This window comes from Anopheles cruzii, chromosome 3, assembly GCF_943734635.1.
Source record: "Anopheles cruzii chromosome 3, idAnoCruzAS_RS32_06, whole genome shotgun sequence".
NCBI lineage: Eukaryota > Metazoa > Arthropoda > Insecta > Diptera > Culicidae > Anopheles > Anopheles cruzii.
Window position 1 is genome coordinate 11,296,613 of NC_069145.1, and position 26,610 is coordinate 11,323,222.

Here is a 26,610-nt window from a genome sequence, read left to right on the forward strand (position 1 = left end):
CCCAAAAGTTTCCAGTTTTCGGAGAAGCTCTCGTTTCTCGGACTGTCCCTCGCTCTGCTGGTGACTGTTTTTTTCCATCCGTCCCGCTTTGTTGGGTGACCTCAATCGCGGAGTCCCCCCCGATGGAATTGGAAGATGCGTTCTGTGGCAGAGATCTGTTCAAAAAGTATCGCGCGGCACAAGCGTTACAGTTTTATTCGATTGCAGAGGCGTGGTGCATTATGAGTTCTTGCCGCGGGTTGTGGAACGGTCCATAAGGATCATTACCGCGATTTGCGCGAAATATTCCGCCAGAAACGCTCGAATTAAGAAAAGTGTATAACATCTGATGGGGATAACCTTTGAAGGGAACAAAATAGATATTCATGAATAAATAGTTTTAGAAAAACACAAAATTCCGAATACTTTTTAAACAGATGATGCTGACAAGTGCCACGGCGTCAGCGCGGCTAATGGAGTAGTGTGAGCCGCAGGGTTGACAGTCTTGGCCTGATGTTCCTTTGTTTGGAACGACATTCCATGGTTTAACCGTGTCAATGCAAGTCATGCGTCGCAAGCGATGGACAAAGATTCAATCGCTCCGATTAGTTCTGACACGTTAATCACATCACAATCACCAGGATGGGTAACACTTTTTTGATCCTTTTTTATGAGGAGCAAATCAATCAAAGTTGTGTGGTTCGTCCGTGGATCGTCAGGCAGACGTCAGTTCTCGAACCCTGACAGGTGCAAGTTGGTGACGCCACACGCGACTCCATCCGTTCTATAAGAGTGAGTGGAACATCAATTAAACTTGATGTTGAGTTAGGAACGAGCCTGCGTTTCCGACGTTGAGGAGTTTTTTCCGGAAGTTGAGCTACTCGCGCCTTGTTTACTTACATAAACGCCAATCGAATCGGCTAACGCTCCGACGGCCGGCTCGTTGGGAGTTGTGGAAAATGAAACTGAAAACGCGCCGCGCGCCGAAAAGTCGACCCGTGGGAATGAGAAAAGCGCCGGAAAAGTGAGAGGTTTCCAATCGGCGGAACGAACCTCCGTTACTCTCACATTTTTGGCCGGCCCCCCGAGGTTTGACGCCAGACGCGCCCAGTGTGCGAATTAAAGCGACAAATGGATGATGCGCGCTGATAGTCGATCGGCTTGGACCACTCCACGCCACACGCCGGGACACCGTACACGATTCGTACATTAAAAGAGCCCATAAAGAGAGTGTCTTTCCGCGCGGTTGGCCGCTTGACCTCTCGCGGGATTGCTATGTATATGCTCGTCGGGCTCGGGCTCTCTAACGGTTTTACTGCGCCCCAGGTCGTGACGGCGAGGCTGCCTGTTGTTTCGTCGTCCGTTGTTTTGCTGGCTCATTAATTGCCCGTTTTTATGAGCCTTCCCCAGAAATTGCCTGCCTCACCCATCATGTCGCCGGCCAGGTAGCCGCCGCCAGGTCGCGCAATTTTATGCACTTTTCCCTGCGCGCGCGCGCGCCTCGTACATCTCAAATTCCGCATGCGATGCGCGACGAGGATTTGAAAGTGTCTCGAATGGAGAAGGCTCGTCGAGGGGCCGCCAGGACGGCGGCTTAATTCATGTCGTGCACTATGCGTGAACGGCGCAAGCTGCATACCCAAAAAGCGCCCACCGGTGCAAACGGAGCTGCCGTCAGCTGGGCGGCCACCTGGCAGAAACCCGGTGTGCGAAAAAGGAACCGTTGAGGGGTGGACTTCTTGAGAAAACCGAGGCCACTTTGGGTGATAATTAGCAGGCCGGTAGCAGCAACCCCCGTGACCACATTGTCGGCCAGGAGAGCCCCACACCATATGGCCCCGACAGAGTCGCCGTTGTGGCCGAGGCAGTTAACCTAAATAGCAGCTTAAGCAGAGCAAAGTGGCGACCCGCCGAAAACTGAGCGCGATCATCGGTCAAATACGGTTTGTGCTTGTTTTACACGACTACTTGTTTGTGGACCGAATGGCAAAAAAGGCGCCCGGCGAGAAAAAGGCCTTTACTTTTACACCACTCCGTGGCGGGTAGTTCAACAACTTTGCTGAGGATGCGCCATTTGCTGCGCCCTGGAGCCTAAATTGAGGATTTTGGAATTCCGCGAAATGTGTGCGCGAAACACGTCCTGCCTGCGTTGTGTTACGTGTACTGTACCTTCCAAGGCTGCCATCGGCACATCGTCTTAACTCCTGTGGCGTGGCGTGGCGTGTGTGGCCACTGGCCTATTATGCACCTCTCTCTGGCACGCACGTAACTCGCTGGGAGCGGAAGTGGGGCACTTATTCAAATTATTTTGCTCATTTTTTTGTGTGCGTTTGTGCCGCTGTTGTTGTTGATTTTTAATGTCCTTCCCCGAACGTTACGAACGCGCGCGGACACGCGATGCATTTTTATGCATTCATCCGGCCACGGGTGCTCCTGTTGCTGCGCCCGTCCGAAAGAGGCGGTTGCAATGGTTTTGTCAACCATTTGCATTCTCTCTGTGGTGGCGTCTTAGGTCGATACCGTTAAAGGCGATGTTTCTTATGTGCTACATTTTGTGGTCAACATAACAAGCATTTTACAGCGGCCGGCCTTGGGAGTGTCTTTAAACTTTGTGTCGACTCTTTGGCGATGTTTTCGATGTTTTTCAAACGATAAACGATTTGACAAGTCAGAATTGTTGATGACGTACAAAGAAAACATCGAACATCGTCATTCGAGTAAAAATCGACGAAGCTTTTCGGCGTTTTTTTCGACGTTTTTGATCGATGAAACGAAGACTGACGTTCTCTTGGTCCTTCGGAAGAATTGAAACGGTACCACAGAACACACAGCACCGACCAAGGCAGCGCGGTGTGTCCAGGATGACCTCCGCCCTAGAAAGCGTTTTTGTTTTTTGTTCGCCTTCACCATCTGGGGGCCGGTTAATGGATTCAAATAGGGGGCCGCCAACTTTCTGCCACTCACTGCGATCCGATTCGAAGAAAGAACTGACCAGCGATGGGACATCCATTATTAGCTGCCGCTGCCGCTCTACCGACACGCGAGCCCACCATTCCCGGCCCGGTGTGCCGCGAATGGTAATTGCCCTCACAACCGGCAAGCGGATTAGGTAATAGGCCCGCCGGTGGGCGCTAAAGTAAACTCGGCCTCGGCTCCTCGTTGCGCACTGGTTGCAGTTGCAACGTGGTTGTCCCGGGCCGGGGGGGTTCTAAATATTCAATGAAGCGCACCGGTCGGTCGACGATCGCGCGGCTCATCGTTCTTTGTTGGGCCAGCGAGAGAGAGGTTGGCAAAAAATCGATGACACACAGTCTTGTGTGGGGTCCCGCCACACATGCTTCAGGTTACATGCACCTTCGGGGGTTGCATGTTGGCCTCAAAAGGCCGCGTCGGCGGCGGCTCCGTTCGGGCGACAGCAACTTGCGCCTTTTACCAATCGATTGCTCACGTTCTGTTGTAAATTGCGCCCGTTAACCAAAATTCGCTGTCACTTTTTCCCATCAATCGCGTTGCGAAGGGCACAGAAATTGTCCTTCGCCACACACTCACGCCCTATTCAACCTTCGCCACTGACGGTTGATGATGGGCCGTGGCTGGTTTTTAATATATTTCGGTTGGTTTTTTCGTGCCTCTTCGTCTGATGTGTGCGCGAGCGTTTAATTTATCATTTCCTATCCCACAGCTGCTTGTCTCGCTCTCTCTCTCTCTCTGACACTCGGGCGAATCTGGGGGTCGGCCCTTTACTTTTTACAGCCGTGTGTGCGCCCTTTCTAAAACGCACGTAACCTTGCTGAACCCGCACCCGGCCTCCGGCACTGCGTGTCGCAATATCACCGGCGGCCTCCGATCATGCCCTGGCTGATTTATGCCAACCGCGAACCGATCGCCGACTGCGTGCGATGCGTGAGCCGGGAACAGATTTAGACTCGAACTCGAATGGCTTCCCACCACCGCAAAACCCGTCGACCGGCAGCATAGCATACCTATGCTGTGGGTTCGATGTCAATGCAATGCCGAGGTCAGCCGCGCGCTGACATCATCCACCCGGCCAGCCAATCCCCAGGTCCGGATCGTTGTCCAAAAAAGCGTTTTCACCTTCATCGGGCCCATGCTGGGTGAGATCTGAATTCGGATACCTCCACCAACCGCTGGGGGTAGCGCTATCTGCGGCAGCGGCCCGCATCTACACAGCTGAGTGGATCGCGAGCGGCGGTAATTCAGAGCATTGCGCAACGAGTGCGCACAAACAACGCCCGAACGCTCGAAAGCCTCACCAACACACACCCGCGAGCAGCAGCGGCCGAGCTGATAGAGAGCGGGGATCCTGGTGCTAGCTAGTTCCTAGTAGAGTAGTGAATGCTCCTCACGCACACCATCCGTCCGTCCGGCCGGTCAACTACACAAGCGCACGCGCGCGCCAAGTCTCTAACCATCTCTCAAGGCCGCCACGGCCTGCTGTTTACCTCTTCTCGCCTGAGACGAATGCTAGGCTATTGCAGCTCAAAGTCTCTAAAATACAAAAAAAAAAAAAAACAAAAAAAACCTCTTCTCGCCGGTTTCGCCCACGGTTTCGAGATCGCCCCCGGTGGGGAAAATCAAACCGAGCTGCTCTGTGAACGATCATCTGCCGGACGGACGATGTTGTGAGGTTCGTCGTGAGGTGGCGTCGTGTGTCTGATGGGCGTGAATGCCCTTCGAGCTGGCGTCAAAGTCCGATAAATACCGTCCGATTCGATTTCGGAGCGTACTGGAACCTCGGGATCCGGCAAGCGATTTCCGGATCGCAGCGCGATCATTTGTTTACAACGCTCAATGCACCAGCAACTACTTCCGCCTGTACACCGACTAGACAGGCGTTCAATCTATTTCTGATGCCATAGGGCGAACTAGGGGTTAGAATGCTGTAATGCTAGGTACATTCGGTCGATCTCCATTTCCGCCCGGGTGAGTTACTGACGATCGAATTCCCACCACGCGGTGCATTGCTGTCGTGCGTCAGGGTGGGTGTTGAGGAATGCCTGGCCACGTAAAACTCGTCAACTCGAGGAAACCGCCCCGAAAACTTGTTATGACTTTGCCATGTTTGTCCACAAAGCCAAAGCGGGGTTGGATCAAGGATGTGACGCGGCTGCAAGTGAGAGCGAGAGAGCAACGTAAACACATTCCAGGCACCAGCACCAGGTTTGCGGGGTACCTCCTAATAGGTGGTGTTAGCGGAAGGCGACGATCGCGGTGGATAGCCTTCAACGAACGGCCTCCTCCCCCCGTCGACAGACAGACCGAGGGAAGCAACGAATCCGAGAGTTGAATTCCGCATTCGCATTCGGGTGCAATTCGGCCATCGGCAAACGGGGCGTTGCGTCGCGAACCGTGTCAATGGCGCCCCTGGTGGGGTACGCAACCGAAAGCTGTTTCGCCTCAGGCCTTCGAGTCGCCGCATCGTTACCGCATCCCAACGCTCGAACGCGGAAGGCCTTGATGTCGGCTGGTGAGTCGGACGGTGTTGCTGTGTGTGTTGGCTCACTCACGGCTGGACTGCTGCGCCACCGCTGTTGCATCACCAATTCGGCGCGCTCGCATCGCGGCACCACATTCCGGAACCCACCCGGAACGCGTTGGCCTTAAGGTAGGCGCGTTGCGATAGACCAAATGAAGCAGATCCTCCAACACACACCGCGCGCGATCGTGCAGAGATCGCTCCACGCAACTAGCGCGCGCGCTATTGAGGAATTGAGGCCATGGGCACTTCGCCGTGGCTCCGACTCTTGTACTGGACTCTTCTAGAGCGTTGTCAACCTACGACGTGGCACCTCTACATGGTCGAAAACCGGCAGGTCCACAGAGTATTTGCTCTGGGGCTAGAACTAGTCGCGCGCGCTGTGATTTGCCAACACAGAAATGTGAGCGGCAGCGCGCGCGGCCAAAAAGCGCAACATAAAGTCCTTGGCTTACTTGGGAACTTGGGCCATAGACGGAGCACAGCCACTTCGCCAGTGTTGTGCGGGGATCGTGGCTCTCTCTCTCTCTCTCTCTTGTTGGCGCCTTTCGATCGGCGGCACCAGATTGGCGGTTGGTGGCGGCCGAAACCGGTGAACGAGAGGCAATCTAGGCCTAGGCCGGTGCAACGCGCGCGCCACCGTGACGAAGTTGGCTGGCGCCCCACGATCGGCGCCTGAAATCACTGAAGCCGGCGGCGATCGGCCGGCCCGGCTTTTGGGGGTTGCCTGCCGATCGATCTAGTCCACACGCGCGCTGGTCCACTCTAGGCGCGTCTAGCGAATTGGCCAATCTCTGGAATGTTGACTCGACATCGGGGCCGGTTTCGGCTGAGGGGGGTATACCGGTTGGTGGCGCTCTCTGACCTGCTTTCTGAGCGGTCAGAACGGGGCTCTGGGTTCCGGAACTCCGGAACCCCCTCTTCCAGCACGACCTATCGCTTTCGCTCTCGATCTTCGATGCTAATTAGAGTTTGTTTGCTCCGACGACGATGTTTAATCGGGTATCATTTTTCTGATTCTTTGCAGGTGAGTCCAAAGATCGAGGAGCTTCCGAGGAGAAGCTAGTGAGTAGAAACCCCCCCGGACCACAGATGGGTTGTGTCGAGGTCTGGCTTCCTAAGCTGAGCGCCTCCCCGCTAGAGGCAGGTGTCCGGAGCAGTGACACACTTTCGGTGATTTGGCATGGCGTCAGATCTTCCATCTAGCCACAGAGACCCCGATCCGGCGATGATGACCTACTTTGGCCGGCGTGGCGCGCGCCGTCAGTTACGCTCTCGGGTCGGATCTTATAAATCACAGCTGCTGCTGCGGCCAGTGTTGCAAATGAATCTCTGGTGGGGCCTCTACAGAGAGAGAACCAAGTCGCTTTTTTGACTTTTCAGCAAATTAGCGCAGCGCGACCAACGAGAACACCGAGAGCCGACGGAAGGAAGCCGACGGCGTCGGGCGCAGTAAATGTCAAGGCATGTGTCACGATCTCACAGCCTACTCGCGGCACCACCTCACCTCAACTCAAGTCACCTCCCGTTTGCTGGCGTTGTTGAGCGATCTGGAGCCGGACGTGGATTGATCAGACCAAGAAGAAGCAAATGCGAAAAAAAAAATCAGCTCCCATTCATATCCCAAGGACACAGAAGACCCCGAACCTTGTCCCCGTGTGTGTGCTTCTTCAGGTGCCAGGCACCGGGGACCAACTTTGCCAACTGAATCGACACACAGGCAAATAGCAAATAACGCGTGGTGTACGTACACAATTTGCGACACGGGCAGGCAGAAGTTTTGGGGTCTAGCTGAGCCGGTTTTTAGCAGCTCCCCCCGTTGCTCCGGTGCTCTGCAAACAGCGAGCGGTCGGCCCGGGCAAAACAACTCTCACCCGGTCGGTCGGTCGACTTATCAGAGACAACGAAACTCTCCCTGAACTCAAAACCTCCTTCGAAAAGTAAACGCGAAACGCATTGCGTACCACCAGACCACCCCCGGTAGGTCGGTATCAGCCTCGGCAATTCTTCGCCACCACCGTGATAAGACACCATCACCACCACCACCAGGCTGCTCTGGATGAGGTGTAGTTTTGAGTTCAAGGTAGCTGCAGCTACCCAACCAACCGACCTACCTGTGCCCGATAAGCGGAGACTCCAGGCGGCGGCGGCGGACCAAGAGATAGTGGGCCCCGCGCTCGGCTTTCAAGGTCTCCCGGGAGACTGACTGTCGTCACCTAGCCACCTGTGGTGGGTGCCACCCGCAGAGATACGAGCTACTAGTGGCGGCCGTGCCACAGAACCGGCGCGTGGCGCTGACTCTTTATGGATCTTCCCATTGCGCTGCACCACTGCAACATCGCGCGCGGGCATTCCTGTGCCCACACAACACACTCGCGTCAACCCACTTCTTCTGGTGGTTAGCCTTGACGAGAGCGCGCGTAGGCTGGCGACCCGAGGAGGAACTCGGAAGGAAGCCTGCTCTGTTATGCAAAATCATGTTTCGCTGACCAAATGCCATCATCATCAGGATGATGGTGGCCAACGTCCGGGGTCTCTTTCGGTTGCTGGGTACCAGTTTTTGACATTTTTACTGACCTGACCGCCTTTCCAACGCGGTCCAACATCAATGTTCTTCATCCCACACGCTCCCACCGGTTATTATGCCGCCCTCTGGACACCCCATTCTATTTTCGATTATTACCTTTTTGATTCCGTGTGTGTGTGTGTGCTGCACATTTCCGGTTCTCAAGGGGGTGACATTACGGATCACGGACCCATTTTTTTGCTGTTGACTGTGGTTCTCCCTCGAGCGAGCGGGAGACCTTCGCGATCACCACCACCTGTTGATCCCGTTTCTTCTCGCTCTCGATCTCACTCTCTCATTCCGAGAGGTGTCTCTCGTCGTCGTTGACACCTTCGCGGCCGAACCTTGGACGGGTTGTAGCTTGCGCAACCACGCGCTCGGACACGCGCGGCCGCTCAATCACTGACGACAGGCAACAGCTGCTGTGCAGCTCTCTTTCTTCGCCCGCGTCAGTGGGCAGTGGGTGGTACACCCCGGCTCCACTTCTGACCACCGCGGGCCGGGGTCTTGAAAAAGCCTTGGAAAAGCGCGTGAAGCCGCGGCACCGTGTAAACGAGTCTCAAACGATGCCGCGTTGACGAAAAGCGAACTGCGCGGACCGCCGCCTGATGGTGCGCGTTGGTAAATATGCAATTAATTTTCAGCTCCCTCCCACCGCAGCTCGCGGCCGCACTGCGTAGGTGGTCAAGGTGTGCCTATCTGCTGCGGCGCAGGTTCGAAAGGAAAGCTGATCCAATCCGGCGGCCGCGTATGGAATGCGTAACTCGTTTACGCGCCGCTGGTGTGGTGTGCCGAACAGCTGATTGGGTAATCGGGGCGTACCCCTGTGTGTGTGTGTGTGTGAGGGGGGGAACTGTCAGGGCCCCGGGTTGGTGCGTAGGACCCCGAGCGTGGATAAATAATAAATAAAGTAGGCACGTAGCGCAGAAGGGTGCCACCGCCCGCCACTTGACACTTGGGGCCCTGAAGGGGGGCCTTAGCCCCCCCCTCCGGCACTTGTGGCGGGTGAAAGATTAATCATATCAACGGCCCTTGTAGTTGCGGTGTTGCTGTTGATGGTCGGGCCCCCCCCATAACACCCGATGGCGATGTGGAAAATTCCGACCACAGCCGGCAGTTCGTGGAAAATTAATCCGTGTCACCGGCCACCGGTTTTAATTAATCATTCCGCGGGTCCGCGGCTCTGGCAGCCTTTGTGCCAGACTCCTCCATGCCCGGACGCCATTGTCACGGAATGTACACGGAAGTCCGTCGCGATCGATCGATCATTCCCGGCGGGTGAAACCAACGTCTCATACTTCGATCATACTTTGAGCGTGAAGTTACTTCAGCCCTTTGTGCGTGTGCTCCGGTGTGTCGATGGGGTGGCCCTAGGGGAAAACTTTCTCGTCAGGTCTTGCGCAGATAAACAAAAGGTTGCTCCTCATCGATTGCGCTCTCTCGGTGCGCGCGTGCGCTCGATCATTTATATCGAGACGAGTCGTGTCCATCGAGATCGCGAGCTCCATCACAACTTCATTACTCAGCGAAATCCGCGAAAGTGATCATCATGCAAAACCCCCCAGAGAGGGTGACAAGCATGGCAAAGAAGGACCATGGAAGGACCACATGGAGTAGCCACTCGTAAAAGAATAGAATTCATGACGCAGTAACTCGTATGCGGTACCTCGTAAAAAGCTGTCGAAAGCTGAAGTTGCGGATCCGACACTCCGATCGCACCCAGATGTGGCGCAGAGTCGAACAGGGCGAATGATGCTGCCATTTCTCGCCACGTCTTGGCGAAAGTTGCCGGCGGGCCGGCGAGCCACAGGCCACAGCATTCGATTCCAATTGAATCGAGCAATAAAAGTTAATTACAAATGGCCGCGGTCGCCATGTTTGCCGTATCATCGCCACCGCACGTCTTCGCCGCTCTTTTGCGCGTCTCCCTCGGGGAAACTTAACGGAAACTGTGGCCATTTGCTCGGGCTGTTGTGGATCTCGGGCACAAAAAGCGCGAGAAGCGACAAAAAATTCTACAACTTCAACGTGACATTTCCAAACCCTGCTCCGTCGACCCTCAGCAGCACGGTGGAGGACCTTCGAGAGAGCGGGGCGTTTCGAGCGATTCACCCACCACCAATGAGCGAGGGGAGGGCCCCCCGGGTGGGGATAAAGTCAAGCAGTACGCCCGCGGCCCCCCGATCTGCTGAAGTAATAAATTCTATCCGCGCTATTTAGGTCACCGGTTTGCTCTATTCGACACGCGCGCGCACACAAACAGCCGGAGTTGAGGGCGCAAACCGGGTGGATCTTGTGTTGCTTGTGGCCAAACCCGAACGAGTTCGAGGCGAGTCGTTTCATCTTTTTGCAGCTTTGACGGGCACGCCGTTCTGGGGACGCGTCGTCGGTGTACGAGGGCCTGTCAAGATGCAGCAGCACACACACCCGCGGCGGATTTGTTGTGTGTGGTGGTCGGCCGGCCACCGACAACTTGCTGCTGCTGCTCAAGCGTTGGAATTCTGACCACGCGAAGTGGACCTTCTCAACATACTTTTTTGTCAACATCCGACAAGGGCCGCCCCGCCCTGGGGAAGATTTGATTGGAGCGCTGCAGAGGAGGACTAGGGGCCCTTCCCTTCATCACCAGGTTGACCCCATTCGCGTGTTGCCATCGTCGCAACATCGGGAATCAGCGAGCTGACACAACGAGAGAGAGAATGAGGTGACATTTGGCCTGCTCGGTGATCTATGATCGAGCGTGATCTGGCTTGTAGTTGGTCCAAATGTTCCAGCCACACCATCGGCATCACTCTCTTGGTGAAGTCGAAAATCCTAGGAGCGGAACAATCTGGCGTCCACATTTGGCTGAGAATTGTGAGGCAATAAAGTCATAAAGCCTCGAAGTGATCGAATCCCCAGAGCCTACGACAGCACGCCGAACGCGGCCACGCCCTGGCCCACTCGGGACACGGGGGGCCCACAAAGCAGGGGAGAAGTAGAACGCCGCGCGTTCTATAAACCATAAACCTCTCCCGGCGTCACATCACGCCTCGCTCCGCGATTCGTTCCGCGCGACCGAAGTCTGCCACGAAGTCTGCTACGGTTTTGCCACCCGCGCGGAGAAGGGACTTCGTGGACAGGGGTGAAGGGGGTGCCAACTAGCACACCAGCGTGTGAATGATCGCGATGACGTGATCGCGACTGCCAACTATAGACACCGCGGAATACTTGCACAACGCGACGACATGGCACCAAATCTTACACCAAAAAAGTGAGGTTATGGGCCGCCGTAGTTCAACTTTTCGTTTCTTTTCCCGCGGTTGACAGTTCTGGATGATTGATTCCCGGGAGCGCTATGGTGAGCGCGAGTGTGTTGGACTTGGGATCTACAAATCTCCGAAGAATGACACATGATTTACCGAACAAAGCGGGACCTCTGGGGGAGCTCCGGATGAAGTCGGTGAGGTGCTCCTCAGATGTGTCGAGCGCGCGGGGTCTGTGGTGACAGTAGCCAGCTATTTGAAAGCGACTTACGTCCAGCGCTACCTAAACAAAGCCTCAACGGCTGGGCCGTCGTGGAAAAGACTCACTACCCTTCGGGGGAAGACCCTATCAAGATCCTATTGAGGCACCTTGAGCTCAACAAAAAAGTGCTGCAGCTGCTGCTGCGTCACTTTCGGACATTCCGTTGCTGACCTCTCGTCCATCCCAACCACACTCAAGTCAAGAACTAATCGGATTTGTTCCGACGACGGCAGCGGCGGCGGCGGACGTAGTGCGTCCCGTTAGATTTAATTTTATTCATCACATCGGCCGCCGTTCGATTCGATTCATGCCGCGTCTGTCTGTCAAGACACAGTGTCCGATTCGGAGGCGGCGGCGGACTGTCAACGCCATTACCACCGCCGTCATAGATGTCATCCGATTAGTGAGGAGATGCTGTCAAATTGACGACACACGCACAGAAGAGACACAAAGCGGCAGCTCCCTTGAATCCGTCAGCCGCTGGGACTTGTTGGGATTACCTCTGGACTTCTGGATGATTCCCACCAGCACCGCATAGGTCCGCTGGAATGCCGAAGTGCAGGGAGCAGCGAGCCAACGAGAGAGAGAGCTAGTAGAGTGAAAGAAGTGTCCGATACGACATTAGTGCCGCCGGCGGCCGGAATATCGGAATCGGAACGGAATCGGGTTGTGGTTAGTTCCAGCGAGATACGGATCAGTAGCCACACCGAGGAGCAGTGAGTGAGTGAGGAAGACAGCAAAGGGCCACTTGGGCCGGCGACAAGGGGCGACTGGACTATGAAAATGGAAATTGAGCCGTGCCCTGCGTTCTGCGGCGACGACGACGACGCATTGGCCACGATTATCGTTTTCCGGCTCCGGTCGTTTTTTACACGCGCTCTCGCCAACTGTGCATGTGTGTGCATCCTCCCCTGGTGGCCCGGCCCCCTCTCTGGACGACTTGGGGCTAATTTATTCTAATCACGCACCGCGCGCACACCACGCAGACACATTCAGACACGTCACCGAGTTGTAGCTCCCCTCGAATGTGTGTGTGCCGTGGATAGGACTCCTCCCATATCTGATCTGATGACGCCCTTCCTGTGCGCTCGATAGGAGGACACCGGCCGGGCCGGGCTGGGAACAGAATTCCGCGCGCTGTTGCAGCCCAACACACGATCACCTCTCTGAACTCCATAAAAGGGTCTGTCCGACAACAACACCCGGATGGGAACGGTAGACTTGCTACGTGCCGCGCGAATGGTCTGGTGGTGGTAGCGAAACAAGCGTGTCCAACAAGAGAGTCGAGCTCCTCCTGCCCTCCTCGAATGATCGAGGTCAGCCGGTGTCAACTGGCCGGCCGGTCATATGCCGATTAAGACCTGGCTGAGCCGGCCCTGTGAAAAAGACACCCGGTGATCGTGGCGCTGCGGATAATCCACGGGCGGGTTGAGCTTCTCCGGTTCGCCGCCAGGTGGCGCTGCACTCCGGCGTCTCTAATGGGAAACTAACGGCACTTTAATGGGGCGTCGTGGTCGTCGTCGTGTGGTACAGCACCGGCCGGTCCCGTCACGATGACGTCGGCGTCCACTCGGAAGGAAGGAATGGTCGTCCATCGTAGCATAAACGCTGGCGTAGCTGATTGATTTATGAGGACACCTCCTAAAGCGGGTGATGACGGCGAGACTGGAGAACTGGGCTTCCGAGTAGTAAAGCGCGTCATGTTTCCGTTCATGACGCGCGTTCGAAGATATGATAGGTCTTTTGATGTTATAAAAACTTTGCAGAAAATTGGGAAATATTATAATCTTGTTTCCAAAGTGGTGAGTCTTCAACTCAAACTCGGAACTCACACGTCGTGCAAGAGAAGCCAATACACCCACAACGTAAGTGACTATGTGATGCGGATTTTGGTCGGCCGACATCATCGGCTCATTATACCTTCGAAAATGAAGAATTGGCTGATTGATTGATCGGCGAAATTGAAGCTGAAAACTTGAACGACATTTTGACGTTTCAACAGGACGACGCTACTTGCCATACAACGACAGCCACAATCTATATTTTGCGCCCCATTTTACATCAGGAACACACGGTAGTCGCCACCGCGAGTTACCTTACTGCCTTGCAGTGCCTCCAATCCCAAAGTGGAGCTCCAAGTCCGTCGCTCGAAGCTCTCTCTCTCTCTCTCCTGCTCCATCTGTGGTGGCTCCCCACATTTTTTTCCCACAAACAGCGTCCACAACATCAACCCGAGCCAACTCGTGCCGCGCGTCAGCAGAACACAACCTTCGCCTGGCGCGCCGCGGCGTGGCGTGATGCAATCGACGATGCGACGAGAGCGCACCGCATATGCTGTCTATTTCAATGTGCGCGGCCCCTCACACACCGTACGTCATACACGCCCTGGCCCTGGCCGCCCCCGGACACGGGCGGCAAATTTGAGAAATTGCGAAAACACCGTCCCATACGATCTAACAGATCGTCGAGATGCCCTTTCCGGGGGTGTTCCGGTGGCCTCTGGCGTCGAAGATCGTGCTGGTCGCGACTCCGACTTCGCTCCCAGAACGTATCCGGGTGTTGCTGTGGCCGCGATCGCGATTCGCGAGTAGATCGCGCCACAGTCTTGTTGTCGAGAGTTGCACTTTAGCCGTTGCGGCGGCGGCGGCGGTGAAGTGATCTAGTCTTGCAACGGTCGATCGACGGGCCACCACCACCACCACCACAATCACCTTGCGCACACCCCGAGTGCCTCCCATCCTCCGTCTCGGCCTCGCTATACACCACTTTTCATAATGGCGGCCGGCTTTGTTGGCGGCCGCGGCAACTGCAGTTACTCCCCACTCTCGGCCAGAGAGCCGTTGCACCAGCAACAGCAGCAGCGATGTGAAAACCGGTTTCAGGGCAAAATACTAATTATATTGCGCCGCGCCCGCGTGATGTACTCTTCCGCACCGCCACCACCACCACCACTATCTGCAGGTTGCCACGCACAAAATGGCGCAAGCTGCAGCGCGCGCGCGCACGTAGCTTTAGTAGCGAAGGAAAAAGCCCGGCCGGCCGGCCGGCTTGGCCTGTGAACCAGTTACCCAGCTACCTACACGACGACTCCGCGTTCTCGCGGTCCTCGAGGTTCGCCATTTGCGCCACGACCACCACCAAAACCCCCGGCCGCTTTTGTCCCCGAAGGGCCGCGCAAGAGAACCACGCACGGCTAGCTTCGGCTTGTAAGCGGTCTAATTAAACGTATGGTCTCGGAGGACAATCGAACCTGCGTGATATCCTGCGATTAAAGGGGGAATCGGGTCTAGTAATTGGGAGATACTAAGCCAGAGTCAGTACACTGCTCAAAGTGACTATCGACGACTGGTCTTTCTGTGTCAAGGGTGCACCGAGGAGCAATAGGTTCCTCCGAAGAGACCTCGCATCAGCTAATGAATTGACGGCCAGCTCGCCGGTGCTAATGAGTCGCGGCACACCCGCGTATATCAGGTTCTTCGCTCGAGGCTTTCCGGTCGCTTCTAATTTGACTGGCCGCGAGGATTATGATTTGTGAGACCGAGGCCGACCGCCCGCCCGTCCGCCCGACAGTCACAGCCACATTATCACATCGTTCAGGGTCTCTCATCGTTCAGGGCTTATGATGTGTATATCAGACATGTTCACATGAACACATGGGCTAAAAAGTTCAGAGCCTCGCGGGAGAAAAACGCGGTTTTTCTGCTAAAAATTGGATTTATTCATCAACGTCCTCGTCTAATCCTTCAAGAGCCAAACGATCAGCGCCGCTCTAACATTTCATTTCAACATTTCAATACCTCTTTTGTAGGACGATTTATCTTTGGCCTCAAAATAGGCCTCAGTTTCAGCCATAACCTCGTCATTCGAGCGAAATTTCTTACCGATGAGCGTTTTTTGAGGTCTGCCAATAACCTAACCAAATCCGCGTCATTTGGACGTTCACTGCATTCAGCATCATCGGTGTCTCTACGCCCCTGTTTGAAGTCAGTAAACCAATGTTTTATTGTTGGTTCTGATGAAGTGGAGTCCTTTTAACACTTTTCAAGCCATCGCTTCACTTAAACGGTATTTTTTCCATCAAAGTTATGAGTAGAATGTCATGAAATTTCAACAGCGATAAATGCAATAAGACTAGCGCAATTTTTTGGGTTAGGCCCGAGACTTTTCAATCCACGTGCTATGACAGCCAACCGCGACGAGACAGCCCCGACCCCGGTCGCCTGGAGGACGCCTGGATCGCTCTGTGTCTCGGCCTCTTACAAATAACACACCGAGGAACCAGAAGATGTCTGCGCCGTTTTGGTCCTTTTGGTCGCCTCGCCTCCACCAATAAATCCTGTGCCACCCGGGCTAAAAGGACATTGTGCTGCGGCCTTCCCCAAGCGCCAGCCAGCAGTGGTCTTGGGGGAGATTTTCGGCGACGTCCGGTGTTGTAACGCCTCTCGTTTGCAACACCTTCTGCTGTTCGGCGGAACGCTCTTGAACGATCCGTGGGAAGATTAAAAAGCATCCGCACAACAAAGCAATTGATGTGCTGCCGCGTGGGGGTTTCGGGGGTGTTTCAAGTTCAAGGGACAACACCGCCCACCAGAGAGCGTGCGGGGTGGGATGGAAAAAAGCCGGAGCCGGCTCCATTATTCCGCCACAGACACGGTCTCCCGACAGGGAGAGCTGTTGAACAGCTTACGGGCGCGCTCGAGTCAAGTGTTAGCCGATAGGTGCTACACACAGTTTTTTTTTGCTTCCAGGCTGCAGGAGTGTCCTGCTGCAGCTCTCTCTCGCTTCCTGTAGTGAGTCTTGTCTAGACTCGAGCCGAGAAGAAAAGGTCCCGCGCTTCTGAATGCGCTGTGAAAATGAAAGTGCTGAACTCTGTAGCCACGATAAGGGCTGACACTATCCGAATGAGCGACTCACGGATCGGCGGATACGCCATACGATATCGGCCAAATTTCGGCGCCCAAAGGGAAGCTCGTCATGGCCGCCACACTATCTAGTGACTGACCGTGGAATGCGCAATGTCTTTTTTTCCGCACCGCACAACAGGATGTGTTCGATAAGGCACGTAACGTCGCCGTGCCCGTGGCCCGTTTGAAGTTTGGGCCGTTGGGCCCAATTAGCTGACCGCCGTAAACCGTGAAACGTGTCCACAAGTGTGCAACAAAACCCCGAAAACGATGGTTTCGTCAAAAAGAGAGGTAAGCCACCGTTTCCGCTTCCGAAAGCGCCGCAACCGTTTGTGGAATGTGTGTGTTTGCGCACACGTTTGGAATTTGGGGTCTCATTATCGGACTGGCCTCTTGGAATCCGGTGGCAGCATTCTTTTGGGTTTGAGTCGCCCGGTTCGAAGACACCCGGCGAAGAAGACCGCCTCGTGAGCTGGCGAGGTAAAGATGGCACACCCGGAAGCACTCAGGCCGGGTGTGGCGGTGGCTTTCTCTCTCTCGCCACCACTTCCGTTTTCTCACAACGCACGGCCGCTTCGGTGTGTTTTGGCCCCCTTTCGACACTTTCACTTGCAGGCGATGAAGTGATCACTGAAACACCCTCCGGAGTCCGCTCTGTGTGGGTTCGTGGAGTGGTAAAACCCTTCATCAGAGGCGCGCGCGGTGCTCGAGTGTAGTGTTGCTGGATGTGTGTGTGTACACCCTTAGGACACGGTACAATCCGCGCATTATGCACTACTCCTCGCGTGTGTCAGGTCGGTCACAATTCCTCATTTCTGACGGAATGTAAGGCGGCCGAACGCCTTCCAACGCTGCTCTGTTGTAAGTTGAGTAATATAGGGTGTTGTGTAGGGTGATCCATCAAGGGTTTGGATTTTAAAATACCCATTATTGGACATTTGAAACCTCAAACTTCATTCTGGAAAGTGTAAACATTTTTTGTAAAAACTTTACCGAAAATTGGGAAATATTTAAAACTTATTTTCAAAGTCTTCAACTTAAACTGTATGAAATTTGAAACCCTGGCGACATTCTCGGTCCATTTTCATTTCGAAAATGAAGAAAGAGTCGCCGTAAGACTCTGGAGTGGAATGGCTCCAATCCGTCCCATATGACTCAGTACGGGGCGCAGTCACTTCTATAACTCCTAATCCTGTGCAAGAGTTCTGAAGCATGAGCAAAAAGGGACAAATTACGACACTCCCACAGTCGGAGAAGTTGAGGGCGAAAGTCGTCGAGAACGGCAACTCAAACGATACGAATAGGAAGGCGCAGCCCCCAGAGTCACTGTTGGAGGAGGCCTATGATCGATGCGCTCAACTCGCCGGGCGCCCTCGGGGTAAAATGTTGTGCCTTTGTTGTCGATGTGTCCACCTCGCAGCTGATCGCACCGCGGAGTCTGGCCCGATGGTCCGTGAAACGAGAATGTCGCAATTTATGCAACTCTCTTTCTGTTGAACTTCCACGACCACATCGGGCTATCTGTCTCCCTTTGTCACGGACCTCGACTTTCGAGCGGCTGCGGCTTTTTATCTCACCGCCCTCGGGGGGACACAGTACAAGATCAACACCACGCGCAACTGACCTAGCGATGGGGACCGAAGTTTGCGTCCGTATTCTTCCCCACGACTCGCAGAAACTACAGAGCCCCAAGAAGGGGGGCGACGTTGGTGATATACTTGGGCCGCGGTCGCCCGGAGGTCTTACCGCAACTCCCCAGTGCAAGACAACTTTTACTTTTCCGCGTGGCTGAGACTGCTGCGGGCTTTAGTGGCTTTGACTAGCGCGCTCCCTCTCTCAACATTGGCCGCGGCTGTGCTGGTTTTGCCGTTGAAAAGTCGACTAACGTCGGGTTCTTTCGTGAGAACACACAGAATGCAGCGCACACGGACCAGAGTGCAACGGATGCCCGGTTGTCTGTGGTCGGCGCATCGAGAGTCCTTTACATAACCTTAAAAGCGGCGAACGCCACACGACTATTGCCATCCGGTCCCGGCGGCGCTAAATCGCTCGGACCTCGAGTTCGTGGAACGCGCGAGATTTATTTCAACTCGAGCCGGGCCTCCGACAGTCCGATGTGGTATGGTTTGATTTAGAAAGGAAATCAGCCGCCACGGTGACTGGCTGACTGGGCTGGTTGGCCGGCGGCCGTCAAAAAGCCGGCCAACCGCACACAGCGCCCTCTGACGGTCATAAATCATAATCATCTAATCGCGGACAGTCGTCCGCTTCCCGTTTGGGGTTCGCAAATCGCGGTCCGCGTGATCAGTCGGTCAGTCAGTTGTGGTGATGGCGATTGGTGTGGCCCCAACATTACGGTCCGGTTTTTTATGTTGAAAGTTGCATTAACCAAAAGCTCCAGTCGGCGCGACTCGTTTCCATTACAAATTAATGGCGGGGCACTAAGCCTTTTTGCCATTTTTGCGCAGTTAGTCACGCAGACGGGTCCCTAAAGGAGCCGCTCGCGAATGTGGCGCAAAGCGACATGTGCTGCGCACCCTGCAACTGTTTACCATAAATTAAAATTAAAAATAATTTTCACACCCAGCCAGAAAGTTCCGTTAGAAAGCCGGCCACCGAGCCGGGGTTCGGGTCGGATGTGTTGGCGACGTTGGCCCGAAATCTGGTCGCCTGCGCCGCAGGTGTTGGCAAGCGCAGGCGTTGGTGCAAACTGCAATTGCATCGCGCCACTTCCCGCACCATCCTCTCCGATCGCTTCCCGCACCGGGCGGCGACGGCATATTAATAATATCATGTAGCCTGCATCTCTGTCTCTCTTGCGCGCCCGCAGGATGCACTTTTGCACTGCACTGTGTGGATGCACTACACCCACACGGCACACGCGGCATATTTAATAGTCATCGAGTCCGAGCGCTTGACCGAAGGCGAGTTGAACTATTTTTAACACATAATCCCACGACCCAGGCCAGGCCAGGCCAGGCTCCGTTCGGACCTGATTCTTCCGAAACCGCCGGCGGAAGAAAAATGGGCCGCACCCGACGGGGAAAATGAATTAAAAACGAAACAAAATAATCGGGGCCACACTGGCCGAGAGACGGCGCGCAGTGCAATGTGCAAATGCACCATCCTTCGCGCAACCCAGATTAAGGTTTTTTTTGGGTTGGCCGTTACTTTGCGCTTCGGATCGGTGTGTTTTGTGGGGCCGCCGCACTACCGATGCATCCGATTAAAAATAGTTGCAAACACCGGCCGGCCGGCGGCCGGCTCAGGTCGAACCAAGCCAGCCGAGCGTGGATGCGCAGCAAGCGATATGATGGCGACCGCCGAGGCGTGCCGTTAACCTGATTGGGGGCCCCCACATCCGACCGCCCCCCCAGCGACCGCTTTTCGGTTTCTGTGTCATTCGATGTGCAACTTTGCGAACCTTGATGGCTACCCAGCCGGCCGGCCAGCCGGCCTTTACGCAAGACACCGGGCCACTTTCACTGGCCCGGACACACCGGTGCGGATCCAATGGATCCAACACCTTCTTCGGCTTTGGGGGTCCGGACTATTGTCGGCCACCAGCGTGGCCATTTCGATCGCAGCCTTCGCAATCGCCTCTCACTTTGCGGGTCGCCATCTCACCTGATCGAAGTCTGGTGGGTGATCCTCGGGTTAGTCAACGCAACATCGTTCGGGAATTGGAGAAGCTCCGGGGGGCTTAAGTAATCCTCGGTGGGCCATGTGTGACACTCGACGGTGCGTAATTTATGGCCTCATGAAGCTATGATGCCCATCATCAGCCAGAGAGGAGTTAGTGTCACCGAAAGCCGCCGACGTTGATTGATCGTTTTTCAATTAGCCTTTCGCCGGGCCGGCCGGAGGTCACATAAAACACATAAATAAACGCTTACGAAACGCGCCTAGGTCCCAATCTGGTGGTCGAACGGGAGAGAGAGATCGAGCGACGAAGACATTTGTGAAACCGAAACACCGGATCGATGGGGTGTGGTGGCAAACCTTGGCAAAGAAACGTCCTCGGTGAGAGACTCCTTGGCCAATCCGCCAAGCCACAGGACTGGTGCCAAACCGTCCCCCCCCGCCACGGGGGCTTGCCAAAATCCTTGCACAAGGTGAAGGTCAGCGAAAGGTTCCCGAGTTCCCCGAGAAAGGCGATCGCGACTTAAATATCCGCGACCTAGCCCGGCGAGTCCGGCGAAATGGGAGCTTTCCAATTTTCCCTCCCGAGTGGCGCCCGAGTCGAATTAGTCACGGAAAGGCCAGTCCAGTCCACGCCGAGCGCAGGTGAAACCCAACCTAGCTCGGCATTTCGGTGATTGTGTCATGCGGAGAGTTAACGAGTTTACTTTCCATTTCCTGCCGCGCGCATTGCGCAGTGAAAGTGAACTCGCCCGGGTCCGGCAACGAAAAAAAGGCAAAATAATCAGAGGTCCAATCGAGAGCACCTCAGATGCCGAGCTACTACACGCCCGTGGTAAACTTCCGGGCAGCTGTAGCCAGTTCGGACAGTCGGGAGCGCCTTTTGTAGTGACCTCAAATTTTGACATGACAGGGCTTGACTGCGTGTCCTGTGTTCTCCTTTCACGATTATTCAATCGCGGGGACTCGGAACACCTGGGACCCCGATCCATCCTGCTGGTGGGGCGGCCTTTCTCTCGCCGGTTGTGTCTTACGAAACTCCCGGCCTCGCCTCGAGTCTTCCCATATCATGATCATCCGCGTACGATCAGGTTGAGAGCTCCGCGCAACCCTCTCCAAAATGGCGCGCAGGTGTCGAGAAATCGAGGTTTCTCAAGAAGAAGTTCAAGAAGTCACAACGCGAAGCTGTGGTGGAGAAAATGAAAGTGCGCCTGCCGGCGGAAAATGTGCTCGAAGAGACGCTTTGCGTAACGTGCCAGTTTTCCACCAGTTTCGGCGGGCGTGGCGTCTGGCCGGAGTTTCCCAAAAAGGCGCTTTCACTTTCCGCATCTTCTCCGGAGCAGCTCTACCGATCGATCGCACGGAAAAATGTGGTGGCTAAGCCGAAAACAGATCCAAGCTCCTCTTCTCCTTCTGGTGTCTTCAAGTTGCCGTGGTGCGGTGCGAAATCCGGTTTCACTAGTCTCCGGTCATGAGGTCCAAAAAAACGCTCGTCAGTCAGGCTTACAACAGGCAATCGGCGGGGGTCATAATGAGTTCCAAGAATTACAGTAAACTCGGAACCCGATTCGTATTCGTGTCGTTAATCAAGGCTTCCATCTTCTCCCTTTCCAGGCCCCGGTCGAGCTGACGAAGCGCCTCGAGGAAGTGCGTCTGCTGGAGTCGCGCCGTTCGCTGCGTCTGGCCGTGCAGGAGAAGGACACGGACTTTGCGCGCCTGGCGGACATGGCCGGCGGCGATCGCCGACGGCAGTCCAACAGCATCGATGTGCCATTCACGCTAACGCAACAGAACGGGTAAGTTTGCAGCACGGAGATCTGAACCAGTTCGCCCGAAAGACCGCGCAGCACCAGGCAGCTGGTAGTAACCATTCTAAATCCTTCGATCGACTCGATCGATCGATCGGCGAGTAATTATCTCCTCCAGCAAGCCCTCTCGACTGCTGGGTATCGTTTAAGGGCAAGACCTCGTCGTCGTCGAGTTGTGCGGAAGAGGCCACACTGCGTTTTGGTATAGGTGCCGTGTCCCTTGGAGGACATTCTCGGCGCGGGACACGTGAGCGTGAGCTTTACCCTTTCTGTCAGTTTGAGTGAGTGATCGGCACTTAGCAGTGCACGGTGCACCGCTTACTTCCCCCCCCGATCCCGGCCTCCTCCTGGCTCTGGGGAGTCAGTGTGCTAAAATCCGGCTCGCTGCCAACACACGCGCGCGCGCCACGGTTTGGATATTTTCGACACGCGGCCAATATTCGGTGGTCGAGAGAAATGAAGGACAACTTAACGGAGGAGAGGCGTACGACTATGATTTAATGGCCGCACCCAGCACGTGGCCGTGTGTTGAGGTGGGGATGAGTCACAACTCTTAGCGTGTGGTGCACTCCACACGCTTCGGAGTACTCGGCAACATGGCCGTGAGACTCACCCCAGGTTGACATTCTCACTGCTCGAGGTGATCCTTATCCTCATGATCATGTGTGACAAATCACTAAGGTCCCTCCACTTGTCAAAAGCCCATCAAGAAGACCCACTCGGGGGTGCCTTTCTGACACTTGTCACCTCCGGATCGGATCTGACAACCACCGGACGATCAACCTTAAGAAAAAAAAGGGCGAAAGAAGATCGTGCGCGAGAAAGAGAAGAAATGAAAGGGTGTGAGGATCCCCTCCCATATAGAGGGCCGCGATCGCGTTCATCACGCGCAGCGCACCAACACACGCAAAGCCCGCGCTCAGCTGCTGCGTCCGCGAAAGGTTTGCGAATTTTTTTCCGCCGTCGCCGCCGCGAATCGATTCGCGATCATCTGTTTCTCGCTGCTACCGGCCTGGGGCCCTGAGTGTGTGTGTGTGCGAAAGTGAAGTCCCAGGCCATCATCACGCACACACGGACGGACGGACGGATGGGGACGACGGCACAGCTGGTGGTGGACCTTTGCGCTTGTTCGTGCCGTGAAATGCAATCCGCGCGAGTTGTTGAGCGAATGAAACGACCGACCGATCGCCGCCCCCCGTGGGAGAGAGCGAGAGAGAGAGGCGCAGAGTGTCAGATGTGCGGTGGTGAAAGATGATGGGCCGTGAGGGTGAAACCCGCGCAATTCGCGGGCTGGCTGACGGAAGAAAACGAAACTTGCCCAAGGTCAGGTCAGTTTCGCGAGGTTTTTGGCGAAACCGTTTTTTGCGCACCACACACACACATGCACATTTTTCACATTGCGCGCCGCGCCGTGGAATGTTCTTGTTTTCTGTTTGTTTCTTCGCCATTTCTTATCCACCTTTTCTTCTCGCCTTGCCTGTGTTCGCCGTTTTTTTGCTGCGTTTGCCAATTTTTGCGCTCGCTGCTGCTGCGGCTTCTATTTGTTTTCGGGTTGCACTTCTTCTTCTCGCGCTGTTGCCGCGCTGCTCTCACTTTACGCGTTGCGCTGCGCTGCGTGTTCCCAATTTTTGACAAACGAGGCAAGTTTTTCTCGCGGCTTGCGCGCGCGCACACACCGAGCGCTGCTTTTCCTTTTGCTGCTAACGGGGTCTGCTGCTGTCTTCGGTGGTTTGGCCTCACTTTCTTAGCCCGGCCGGTCTGACCTGCTTTTCCACACGGTAGGTGGTGGTGGTGGTTGGTACACGCGCGCCGCGTGTGGTAGGTTCGGATCTTCGACACCCGGCCATTGGTGCCCGGCGTGTGGCGCCATTTTACCGATGAACTGTTTCACTTTCCACGGAGCTTCTTCTTGGAGGGTGACTCAGCCTCGGTCTGGAGGAGTGATCCTGACAGTGATCGCTTCGGACCGATGACATCAGCCCCCGCAGGACGTTGAGTCATCCGGTGGGCAATCGAGTCATACGGCCATTGGCCAACTGCCAACGATATGGCGTGATTCATAGCCGGCCGGTGCGATAAGCGATGGCCTTGGTGGCTTGTGTCTCATCTTCTTCTGTCACAAGAGGTACGCATTTTATGCGAGGCCATCAAGTGGCCCTCCCAAAAGGTAGCTCCAGATAGCTCGGAGCGCATCCGCAGGACCAATAAAGCAGTTCCGCGGCAGTAATCCGGTCACGTACGTGGTCTGTTAAACAGTATCCGGAATTTTATGTTTTTTCAAACATTTTTAATTTTATTATTAATATCTATTTTGTCATCTTCTTCTATAAAAAAAAAAAAAATCTATTTTGTCCTCTTTAAAGCAATCCCCATCAGATATTACGCCCTTGTGCCAACGTTTTTTCCCAATCCTAGAAGCTCTTCAAACACTATTTTTTTGTTATCCTGTTCCGCTCCTCCTTCCATGCCGTCTTTATCTCCTCAATCGCACTGGGATGATTGAGCTTTGGTTTCCTCGTCATAACCACAAACCCATGATTGGTCACCCGTTATGACCCTCTGGAGCAAATTTGGGTCGTCGTGGACAAAATCCAACAGCTCCTTAGCAATGCGATGCTGTTTTTGGTCGAATTCGGTCGAAAATCGCCGATGAGCCAAAACACATCCAAGCAAACCGGCTGTCAATAATTCACTGATCATTCAAAATGGCGTAGCAATATAACGCCACAAAAGAAATCGAAAATCGAATATTCGTAACCTGCGGAAATTCGACATTTCAGATACTTTTTTAACAGACCCCGTACACGGTACACGGATTCATCGATCAAACAAGCATTATTAGGCCAATTTGCTGCTACTTTCTCTGGGAATTCCAAAAAGGGTAATTAAACATTCAAATGTCTCAACGTCCGCCGCAACGTTATACCGCTTGCGGCCAATCCCCGTTTCGGGCCCGCCAGCAAAGGACGACGAACGATGATGATGGTTATTATCACCACCATCACCACCACCGGCAGTAGCAGCAGCAGGAGCGCCGAAACCTTCGGCCGGTTATGACTCTGGCTGGCCGGGCTAAACCTGAACGCGACCACCCTCCGGCGCCAGACACATGCGCGCACGCGACGTCTAGGTCAGGGATGAATAATTGAGCATGGCGAAAGGTGTCCCCAAAAATGGTCCGGTCACCTTGCGGGGTACGCAACGCCGCCACAGCCGACACCGAATGGTGCCAAGGTTATGGACCAGACCGGCCGACCGGGACCAAGAGTGGTGTGTCCTCCGTGGGAATTCAACCCAGAGATGGTTTTGCTTCACGCCGAATCCAGCATCTCATTCGAGAGGTTTGGGCTTTTTCCGATTGTTTTCGAAATTCCAGACACACCCCGATCCGATCACAGGATCATGATGATGATTTCCGATTCAATTTAATATGGTATTCCCCGTTCGGGGAACGTCATACGTGAGGGAGCCCAGCGAACGGATTGAGATTGGTCATGGTTTCCATTGTGTCGGGAGTTGGCCTTCTTTTTCTGAGAGTGATGATGAGGCAGAGAGCAGTCTGAATGTGGCAATCCTCTTTTATGGCACCCTCCAAACCTTCCAAAAAGGACATCATCCGATGGCGAGAAAAGTTCGGTTAATTTTTCATACACACGACCTGTGTGTGTGCTACAGCGACCGCGCCAGCGACCGCATCGACCACAGATGGTGCGCGTGAAAATCGGGGTCTCGTGGCGCCGGAAAATCTCCCCGGTTCCATGGGGCCACAGACACACACACACACTACTCGCTGACGATGGTGCGACGTGGTTTTTGTTGGCGTAGGTTAAAGTTTCAGCACCCCCCAGACGATGACGACGATCGTGGTCCATGACCATCGACACCACCGTTACCGCCAGAGCCTCCGCTCGTCCTTTGGCGCCTGGAGCCAGACGAATCGAAGTCAACGAATTTCATGGCGCGACCGCATACCCACTCGGCCGTCGCGTTAGTCCCATGTCCACGACCTTTGGATGAGTTTGTCATTCGCTGAAGGTCGAACGTGTGCCGGTCGAAGGATAATTCCCCGGCCGGCAGACCGAGGGCAGAGAAACGGTGGTGGTGCATCACATTTTCGGCTGACTGACTGGCTGTGGCTGTGGCTAATAGTTTGGTGCTTGGAAGCCATTTTCGGGCACCTTCGGGTTTTTCCTTTTTCGGCGGAACACTACTCTCCCTTTATTAGTGCGGTGAGGCGCGCTTTGCGTGATGATTGTGTTCGGTTGTGTCTGGCTGGCAACACCCGACGCGCCCGTCCATTATGATGCAGTTATGATGATGACTCACCCTCGCCGAGAGACAAGCCGCCGCGCCGCGATGGGAAGCGTTTAATGTTTATTACGCACCATCATCCTCGGCGCGCCGCGCCCCGATGAAGCCCGGGAAAACTCTTGAAGAAAGGGAAAACTTAAAATGCCATCGTCCCGGGCACGGGGCCATAAAACGATTTGGTGCCGGTGATTAACGGTCGGCCGTCGGGGTGGTAAATCAGCGCCAATCAAAGTCGGTTTTAACGGACCTCCTGACCGTGCCCTTTTTGAAGCATAAATTTTAACGGGGAAACACCCAAATTGATTATTAATCGGCCCGGGTCCCTGGCTAACACTGTTTGGACTTTTCCAATCCGCAACATCAAACCACCAAGAGCGGCTTCGGTGAAGCGAACGA

The 26,610-nt window shown here is 54.7% G+C and overlaps 1 protein-coding gene across 1 annotated transcript in view; it reads left to right on the plus strand.

Annotated features, from left to right (window-relative positions):
- The first annotated feature begins 1,592 nt into the window (after nucleotides 1-1,592).
- LOC128269841 (zinc finger protein 704-like) overlaps nucleotides 1,593-26,610 on the plus strand; it is a 55,577-nt gene continuing 30,559 nt past the window's right edge. The window contains exons 1-3 of the mRNA XM_053007246.1: nucleotides 1,593-1,683; nucleotides 21,227-21,342; nucleotides 21,710-21,891. Of these exons, the coding sequence (XP_052863206.1) occupies nucleotides 1,593-1,683; nucleotides 21,227-21,342; nucleotides 21,710-21,891 (389 nt within the window). The remainder of the gene's footprint in view (nucleotides 1,684-21,226; nucleotides 21,343-21,709; nucleotides 21,892-26,610) is intronic.